This window comes from Mytilus galloprovincialis, chromosome 9 (genome assembly GCF_965363235.1).
Source record: "Mytilus galloprovincialis chromosome 9, xbMytGall1.hap1.1, whole genome shotgun sequence".
NCBI classification, from domain to species: Eukaryota; Metazoa; Mollusca; class Bivalvia; order Mytilida; family Mytilidae; genus Mytilus; species Mytilus galloprovincialis.
Window position 1 is genome coordinate 62,589,167 of NC_134846.1, and position 9,866 is coordinate 62,599,032.

At 32.1% G+C, this 9,866-nt stretch overlaps 2 protein-coding genes across 5 annotated transcripts in view; one reads left to right on the top strand and one right to left on the bottom strand.

Annotated features, from left to right (window-relative positions):
* Window positions 1-1,454, bottom strand: part of LOC143045560 (uncharacterized) — a 28,385-nt gene extending 26,931 nt beyond the window's left edge. Inside the window, exon 1 of one of the 2 annotated variants that reach the window (XM_076218150.1) lies at window positions 427-1,454. In XM_076218150.1, the coding sequence (XP_076074265.1) occupies window positions 427-1,266 (840 nt within the window). In that variant the 5' untranslated portion in view covers window positions 1,267-1,454. The remainder of the gene's footprint in view (window positions 1-426) is intronic. The other variant, XM_076218149.1, reaches the window with a different exon arrangement.
* Window positions 1,367-9,568, top strand: LOC143045561 (methylated-DNA--protein-cysteine methyltransferase-like). Of its 3 annotated transcripts, none has more exons than XM_076218154.1 (4): window positions 1,367-1,497; window positions 2,934-3,105; window positions 4,779-4,930; window positions 9,139-9,568. In XM_076218154.1, exons 2-4 carry the CDS (start codon window positions 2,951-2,953, stop codon window positions 9,399-9,401), a joined length of 570 nt encoding a protein of 189 aa, XP_076074269.1. In that variant the 5' UTR covers window positions 1,367-1,497; window positions 2,934-2,950; the 3' UTR covers window positions 9,402-9,568. The 3 variants fall into 3 exon arrangements, with proteins under 3 accessions (XP_076074269.1, XP_076074268.1, XP_076074267.1); XM_076218153.1 differs by lacking the exon at window positions 1,367-1,497 and adding an exon at window positions 1,504-1,657; XM_076218152.1 differs by lacking the exon at window positions 1,367-1,497 and adding an exon at window positions 1,514-1,651.
* Window positions 9,569-9,866: the final 298 nt, after the last annotated feature.

The following is a 9,866-nucleotide window of genomic DNA, read 5'->3' on the forward strand; positions in this document are numbered from 1 at the left end:
GTACATTTTGTATACAGAAGTGGATAAATCACTTATCAACAATGTCCAAACATGAACCTATTTAAAAATTCAAATAGTGAAATTACTAATGTACTTAAAGAATCATTGAATCAAGATAGTTGAATCAAAAATTCTAAATTGAAGAGACATGTGGTATAATAATTGATGTTTTGATTAGCATAAAAAGTCACTTTTGTCTTGGGTTCTAATTCCAATTAAATATACAATGAAATTCAGTCAGACCCACATGTACAAAATGTATGAAAGTTGCAAACATGTCAAATGAAAATGCAAACATTTTTGTACATGTACATATACTTCTAATAAAATGAAATGGAAAAGTAATATTAATATTATTAATGCCCAAGTTTTGCCAATCATTATAAAAATTATCATATTAAACATAAACATAATTTTGAAATGAACCTTGGTTGATTTATGCTTCTTCTTTGCTGTTAATGCAAGCTCTTCATTAATGCTGTCTAGCAACCACAGAAGGAATTCTTGTGCATCGTGTTGAGCTGAACCTTTGTATTGACTATTGTATTTTCCAACAGTACTCTTAAAAGTACTTGATATATCAGGAGAATAATTATTTGACCATAAACTTTCTAATAGTGTCCCTAGTTGTTCAGTTAAATCACTTTTACTGTTGCTGAATTTTTTAGAAAATCCTCTAGTCTTCAAGTCATTTTTGTGTTGCTTTGCTGCAAAATACCCTGTTATAGCGTCAGTATTACTTAAGCATTGTAGAACTGCATTCATAAAACATGTATTGCCATGGTTTTGAATTCCAACTGTTCCTGGACACACCTTCCACGGCAAAGCTACAGTCATAGGTCTAGTAATAAGGGGTCTTGAAGTAGAATCTGGTGCACGCTTAATAGTTGCACCAGAATCAGTCTGTATGCCATCATTGGAATGAGGGTTATAACCACCCCTTGCTCCATTCATATCCTGTCTCACATCAGTTGACGAATTACTGTGAGCAGAACGACGAAAACGATTGACCAACTTTTTCACAGACTTAAACAATGGTTTATTACGACGCTTATCCTTAGTCTGTAATGTAAAATAACCCTTTTCACTACTAATTATTTCCTCATCTGAGTTTATTTGATCAGAGAGACTGTTTCCAAAACTTCTACTAAAATTTCTGTGGTCTAGGGTCAATGAATGGTTTCCAACATTTTGCACTACTTTTTCATCTAAAACATCACTTTCAGAGGAAGCTCTCTGTCTTCCTCCTGGAATATTTTCATTCATAATACACTAAATAAATACAGATTGTCAACAGACGCGAATGCGTCACATTAAAAACATTGGTTGTTGATTTCCTGTTCGCCATGATTGATTCGTCTGTAAAAATTCTAAAATAAAAACTCATAATCCGAACGACTGTGATACGATTCCGGAATTATATTTTGAGTTGTGATTAACAGTTTAAGCCTGTGGTACTTTTTTAATGACAGAAGCATTTGAAAGATCATGCAAAAGGTTGTTCTTGTCAAAATTATGGACACACGTCTAGTTTTAGAAATAACACATCTTAATCATTTCCCGCCAAAATGAGAATTTTTACCTTTCGGATACCTGATGACTTTACCAATCATATCTCGATCGAGCAGAAGAGCCTCATGGAATATTAGGAGTAAATGTTAATATCCATTCTTTAATGTCTAATGAATAGTATATCATTTATTGTCAAACACATTTTGTCAAATATTTCCCTTATCAAGTTTCTGATACAGACAATATATAATTAAAGTACATATCTATATTGTTCTATATAAACTAGACTAGATACAAACACAGGCACTTATCTCAGAAAAACAGTTTTCTAATTCTATACCTTAAAATATTACACAAGGTACTTGACTCACATTTTTTGAAAAATGTCAGCCTGTTGAATATGCCGATTTCCCAGTTGTCACGCCACTACAACTTTTTATACGAAAATCTTATTGAGGTTTCTACACAATTAGGGGGAGAGGGGGGGTGGTAGGACCTTTATCGGGAACCTGCAATCAGGTGTTTTTAAGTTCCGAATTTCGGGATCTGGGAATTCTTTTTTCTAGTTTTGGGATGTCAGGATTTAAATTTCTAAGTTTGGGACCTCAGATTCATGTTTTTAGCCCGGGAATTCTGGATTAGGACCCCCCTCCCCCTCAATGGTGTATCACGCCTACTTTTGTTGTTGAAATCATCCATAGCAGGCCTACCAAATATAAAAAAGAAGATGTGGTATGATTGCCAATGAGACAACCTTTGACAAGAGACCAAAAAGTACACCCCCTCCCCCCTCGAGTATAATAAACAATACAGTATACATAGTTGCAAACACAAATAAGAAACAACAGTTTTCGTATATATATATATAGGAGTATACATAAAACCTTCGTCTCAGGCACACCTCTAGAAAGTTAAAAAAAAGAATACTGTGAGTAGGCTGAATATATCTAGCTGAACTGCAGGAGGCACTAAAGGAAGGTGCTATATGGCTATATATGTAAAAATTTGATTTTTCCATATTTAACTATCAAATGGGAATCACAAAATAGGCTAGAAAGGGCTAATTGTTAAAATAAAGTGTCTGCTTAAATAAATTGGTTTACAGTATCTTCATTTGAATAATGAAATTCTGCTGGAATAAGATCTACTATTATAGTGAAAAATATTTTATCATAGTCTCTTCATGCTCTTGCACATATATCTTTTTCAATACTATGAAAGAGATTTAGCAGTCGTCAATCAACTGCTTAGAAAACAACATATTTAAAGAAGTGATTAAATGTATGATGCATCAAGGCAGGTTGGCTTTACTTCAGCACCACATATGCTTTTGTTAAGTAGTTGGTTAAAGAATATTAATCACATTATATCTTTACCGTTTGAATATGGTACTTAATCTCATCTTATATTGCATTTTTTAGAGATAAGTAATATAGCCATGCCACAACGTAAGATCATATGTAAATATGGACCAACAAACAGCTACATTGTCAGTTCACCAATAGGAGATGTGGAAATAATTAGCTGTCCAAAGGGTCTTCACTCAGTTAAACAAGTTGGAGATACAGATGAATATTTTTCACCAGATACAGGGTTTGTTTGCTTTTAAGCCAGCTAGTTGAATGGTCATTAGTTAATATATGAATGAACTCATGCAATGTTGTCAGAATTTTTGTATCCACAACTCTGTAGCAGTGACTTTCATTCATCTTGTACATGTATTACAGAGATTTTTATGACCTGGACTATCCATGAGATTCTAGCACAGTCTGCAACTGAAATTTTGCTGTTTTTTCATCTCTGTTCTTTGCCTTAATTTTGCCTTTACCTAATGTAATAAAACTTATACACAATAATTATAACCACAAAACTTTAACCAGTACAAAATTGAGTACTGTCACTTTTATGTTCTTCAGTTACGTCCCTTTGCTATAATAGCTTTAATTGATTCAGATTTGCAAGCAAAGGGCATCATTTGCATCCCATGAACACACTCCCCATTTATTTCATTGCGAATCATATATTTTATTCTTTATTCAAATAGCATTTTTGTTTAGACTGCAACTTTTGTTGCAGAAGCTCAAAATAGGGATAGTGATGCGGCGGCATTAGCTAACTTCTTAAAATCTTTATATTGTAGAAGGTAGAAGACCTGAATGTTTCATACTTTGTGTATATATACACCTCATGTTACGAAGTTTCTGTCAGTCACATGTCCAATGTCCTTTACCTCATTTTCATGGTTCAGTGACTACTTCTTATACTGTATGCAATAGGTCTTCTATATTTGGTGTATGGAATGATTGTAAGGTGTACATGTCTAGTTGGCAGTTGTCATCTGACCTTGACCTCATTTTCATGGTTCAGTAGTCAAAGTTAAGTTTTTGAGTACTGGTCTTTTTTTCTAATACTATATGCATTAAGTCAACTATATTTGGTGTATGGAAATATATAATGATCTATATATGTCAGTTGCACAGGTTTTATTTGACCTTGACCTCATTTTCATGGTTCAGTAGTCAAAGTTAAGTTTTTGAGTATTGGTCTTTTTTTCTAATACTATATATATATATAGATATATATATGTAATAAGTCAACATTATTTGGTGAATGGAAATATTTTATGATCTATATGTCAGTTGCGCAGGTGTTATTTGACCGTGACCTCATTTTCACAGTTCAGCAGTCAAAGTTAAGTTTTTGAGTATTGGTCTTTTTTTCTAATACTACATGTATATATGCAATAATTAAGTCAACTATATTTGGTGTATGGAAATATTTTATGATCTATATGTCAGTTGCACAGGTTTTATTTGAACTTCACCTCATTTTCAAGGTTCATTGCTCAGTGTTAAGTTTTTGTATTTTGGTCTGTTTTTCTTGAACTATAAGCAATAGGTCAACTATATTTTTTGTATGGAAGAATTGTTAGCTGTGCATGTCTGCCTGGCATGGTTCATCTGACCTTGACCTCATTTTCATGGTTCATTGGTCAATATTTAGTTTTCTTGGTTAATGTTAAGTTTATGTGACAGTTGTTATAAAGCTCTATTTTGTGATTTCTTATTAAATATTGCTAGACTCACACTGTCACACAGATGCCTTATTTGGATTATTAAAACCTGGCAACAATTTGTGAATTTTCAGTATATTTTCAGTATATTTGCAGTAATGTGGATTTTTTTTTGGTATGAAATTGCTGCAACCGGCTAGATATTTCTTTTGTGTTAACAGTATAAATAGCAGGACAAATTCTTTTGTTTCAGAGTAAATGTTGATGTGAAATTCCAGTTATATAAAGACAATGGCTATACTTACAAGCCTGCCATACAGTGTCTTGAATGGTTACAGTTCTACTTTAAATCTTCAGTGGACCAGCTAAAAATACCCCTTCTCTGTCAATCCATTTTTACTGAAGGTAAGACCCAGATATTATAGATTAAATTTAACTAGTAAGGAATTGGGATGGGTACTTTTATGCATAGGTTTATACTGATAATATTTAATTGCCAGACAGGGTTGTATATCTTACATTACTAGAAGCAAGAAATAAGAGAAAAAGTTTACATTATATGATGTTTGATTGTGACAAAATAAATGGTGTCTGAATTTCTTTTTGAATTCTTTAATCTGATCGTTTAACTCATTCAAATTAATAATAAATTAAGTTTTAAAAAAAACAAGCAAAACACATCAAGATAAAAAGGTTTTAAAATTGGTTATTAATTGGTTCTGATTTGTTGTTTATTTTAGCCAAATGTCCTTCATGTTTTAAGTGTTCAATAATATTTTCCTAAATGACCAAGCTATAATGATAAAACACCGGGTATCAAGATCTGCAACCACAATTGGATTCCACTAATTTCAGATAAGGATACTCTGTGGGAGTACTGTATTACTTTAAAGAGTCAAATTCTTTTGTAATACAGTTAACTCTCATTGTCTCGAACTCGGTTGACTCGAAATTTCGGATGAGTCGAAGTTTTCACGTGGTCCCGAACTTTATTCCATACAGAAGTATGTAATTCGACTCCTGATGAGTCGAAATTTCGGTTGAGTCGAACTAAATTTACGGTCCCAAGGTTAACATAAGCATTCAAAATTCTTTTTTTATCTCGAACTAATACACATATGTCAAAACATGACCTCCGGGATTTAAATGGATTGAAGAGAGATAATCTGACAATACACGTGTAATTAAATTTCCGGTCACTGACCACTGTATTGATTTATGACATGCTATTTCCATGAGTGTTTACCTAAGATTATCTTTTAAAGAATTTTTATAAATAATAAGGGATACATTGTTAATGTTCATGAAAAAGTATTTAAAATGTTTACAAAACAATTAATTTGTGATTTACATTAATGAGCTTGGGTGTGTATAAAGTGAGGATTATGGCTTCCGTTGATGATCACCTAAAAACTACTCAAACGGCGTCTTTAATCTTGTTATCTTTTCTTTTGAAAAGAAAGAGTGAGATAAAACAAAATGAATAGAAATCAAAATTTTCTTAAATCTCTTGTATCCGAGAATAAACAATTTTGTCAGCTATAACCGACCTGAATAACGAAACTATCGATTGGAAATTACTCTCTTGGAACATGTGGACAAGCCATAGGATTTTTTTTAATAGAAACAATTGAATAAGTAAAAATAATGTCATTATAATAATAAAAGACTGTGACAAACAAATACATCGATCTGATACTAGAATATCGACCCCCTTGCCATATTCACCCGGATTTATTTTAGCTTTACCAAGCTAAGCAAGAGTTGTGTCCCTTAGATTGTCGAACTTCCGGTGTTCGTTTGAGTCGAACTACGTGTATCTCGAAATATTGCTCTGGTCCGGCTGACTTCGACATAACGAGAGTCAACTGTATCTATGAAATATGGGATTTGCACATACTGTCAGTGTCACTGAATTTGCTAACGATTTTCACTGACTTTTCCTACTTCAGTTTTATGGCAACAGCATTATTTGAATTTGGCTAATTTTAACTTTAGTGAAGTGTTGGTTTTTTTGTCGAGCCTGCAACTTTTGTTGCAGAAAGCTCGACATAGGGATAGTGATCCTGCGGCGGTGTTAGCTTACTTTTTAAAAGCTTTATATTTTAGAAGGTAGAAGACATGCATGCTTCATACTTTGTATATAGATGCCTTATGTTACAAAGTTTCCGTCAGTCACATGTCAAATGTCCTTGACCTCATTTTCATGGTTCAGTGACCACTTGAAAAAAAGTTCAGATTTTTGGTAATGTTGAATTCTCTCTTATTATAAGTAATAGGATAATTATATTTGGTATGTGCGTACGTTGCAAGGTCCTAATGTCTGTCAGACAGTTTCCACTTGACCTCGACCTCATTTCATGGATCAGTGAACAAGGTTAAGTTTTGGTGGTCAAGTCCATATCTCAGATACTATAAGCGATAGGGCTAGTATATTCGGTGTATGGAAGGACTGTAAGGTGTACATGTCCAACTGGCAGGTGTCATCTGACCTTGACCTCATTTTCATTGTTCAGTGGTAATAGTTAAGTTTTTGTGTTATGGTCTGTTTTTCTCATACTTTATGCAATAGATCTACTATATTTGTTGTATGGAAGGATTGTAAGGTGTACATGTCTAGCGGGCAGATGTCATCTGACCTTGACCTCATTTTCATGTTTGAGTGGTCAAAGTTAAGTTTTTGAGTTTTGGTTTTTTATCTAATACTATATGCCATAGGTCAACTATATTTGGTGTATGGAAATATTTTATGATCTATATGTCAGTCGCGCAGCTTTTATTTGACCTCAACCTCATTTTCATGGTTTATTGCTCATTGTTAAGTTTTTTTGTGTTTTGGTCTATTTTTCTTAAACTATAAGTAATAGGTCAACTATATTTGTTGTATGGAAGCATTGTTAGCTGTACATGTCTGCCTGACATGGTTCATGGCAGATTCCAAATAAGAAAGTTGAAAAGTTCCCAAAATTATGTTTTACAAAATCAATACCAATGAAGTTCTGTTTTGGAATACAAGATATACTTATATAAGTAAACACTTTTTGACAAAAAATAGATCTATTCACATTATATTTTTTAAATAAAGACCACCTTAAAAAAATGTTGCTATCATAACAAAATTGACAGACATTTTGACGGAAAATTCTTATGTTAGCAACACAAAAAATCTTGATATTATCAGTATTTTCAAGGTTTGGATGTATATCTTGATTTAATATGAAAGGCAAATTGGAATAAAACATTTCTGAACATCTGCACCAATAAAAAAGGAATTGGAATAACTTTTAAAAAGGATTATCTTGGAGTTGCTAACATAAAATTTGACAGACATGAACAATGCTGCTAACATAAGATTTGACAGAAATTAAGTTGTTGCTAACATAAAAATTGACGGACTTTATTGTTGCTAACATAATATTTGACGGACTTTTTTGTTGCTAACATAACATTTGACAAACTTTTCTGTTGCTAACATAATATTTGACGGACTTTTTTGTTGCTAACATAAAATTTGACGGACATTATTGTTGCTAACATAAAATTTGACGGACTAAATAGTGTTGCTAACATAAGATGTTGACGGACTTGTTGCTAACATAAGATTGTGCTAACATAAATAAATTTGACGGACAATATATATTTGAGATTTTTAACCAACATTTTATGAACCTGTTGCTATCATAACATTTATTGACAGACGAGCATCTAATAAGTAAGGTATTTGAAATTGAAAAAAATACATATCACAGATGTTTTTAACAAAAGAAAAGCAAAAGATTTGGAAACAGAGATGTTTGAATAATCAGACTACACTAATAAAAACCATTTTATACAAGTGTCAACTTAAAGCCTCGTAAAACATGAACCTTGTGTCAAAAAATGGGAAGTAATTTCCGTCAAACATTTCACATTTTTCAACTTGTTGTGATCATTTCTACTTTTAATGGAAACAATCATATCCAATAATTGGTTTGCTTGCTTTATATAACATGTATAACATTACTATTCAATAAAACATTCACATATTATCATTCAAATAACAGTTAGTATTATTTTTCTTAATTTATTCTTTTTGACGGAAATTTTCTTTTCTTTTTGGAATCTGCCTGATCTGACCTTGACCTCATTTTCATGGTTCATTGGTCTTTGTTTAGTTATCTTGGTTAATGTTAAGTTTATGTGACAGTTTTTAATAAAGCTTAGGACTATCAACATAATATCAATGATTAGTGAAGAAGGCGAGACATTTCAGTGTGTGCACTCTTGTTTAAATTATTTATCACCATTAACTGCTTTTTGATGAAAGAAACTTTTTCCTTACAAATAACAATGATAAAAAAAAAACAGAAAAAAGTTAGATGATTCTTTCAAATGAATGTATCAATAATCAAAGATACAGTATCTTTTGAAATGATAGGCATGAAGTTTCTTTTTGAAAATGAAAGTCTTCTCGTATATACCAATATTTTTGTTTTTAATGGTAAACGCTATACTGTACAGCTATACAACACAGATCTTGTATTTATTTTCTTGAAATTGTGTCAGTTATCATGCATGTACAATGTATCTAAAAAATGCTATTCAAATTAATCATTACCTCTATTTTTTCACAGGTTCCTTTACTAGTACAGCACAGAAAGTTTTGACAGAAAAGGTTTTATATGGACAGACTATATCATACAAGAACTTGGCTGCTCTATGTGGAAATGAAAAAGCCTGTAGAGCTGTTGGCATGGCGATGAGGAATAATCCGATTTCTTTTATTGTTCCGTGTCATCGTGTCATAACCCATAGTGGTCATCTTGGGAATTATAGTGGTGGACATAAGAATAAGATTAAACAATGGTTACTAACTCATGAAAATGCTATCCCCTGAATTCAGAAAAAAGATTGTCGTTAAGTTACTGATACCCCAACATATCATTATAAGCCATTGCTTGTATAAACTGCAAATGTATTTGGTATTATACAGGGCAGTTGTTAAAATATTGTTAAATCCATTTTGCATTTTTATATATCTTATATTAAAAAATCATAAATAAAGTTATGTTATATTTTACTCTTCCAATATAGGATAATTGTACAACTGTTGATTTGTATATGCTGTAAACAAAGTTGTGTAGGGTATATAAGTCTTTACTCATCTGTCAGTGCTGTTCTTGTCATCACAACTCCTCTAAAACCTCACAACAGAATTTCATGAAACTTTGAGATGTGCATACCAGCAGCAAATATTAATGCTATCTTATAAGCTTAAAATTTGGCCTAAATATACTACCGCAGCAGGTTATCACAACTCTTCTGAAGCTACACAACAGAATTTCATGAAACTTTTTATTCA

Excerpts from the sequence above, each read along its gene's own strand:
- LOC143045561 (XM_076218152.1), top strand. The coding sequence starts at position 1,597 with ATGACTTTACCAATCATATCTCGATCGAGCAGAAGAGCCTCATGGAAT. Across the intron at positions 3,106-4,778 it reads TATTTTTCACCAGATACAGG|AGTAAATGTTGATGTGAAAT; the intron begins GTTTGTTTGCTT and ends CTTTTGTTTCAG. Across the intron at positions 4,931-9,138 it reads TCAATCCATTTTTACTGAAG|GTTCCTTTACTAGTACAGCA; the intron begins GTAAGACCCAGA and ends ATTTTTTCACAG.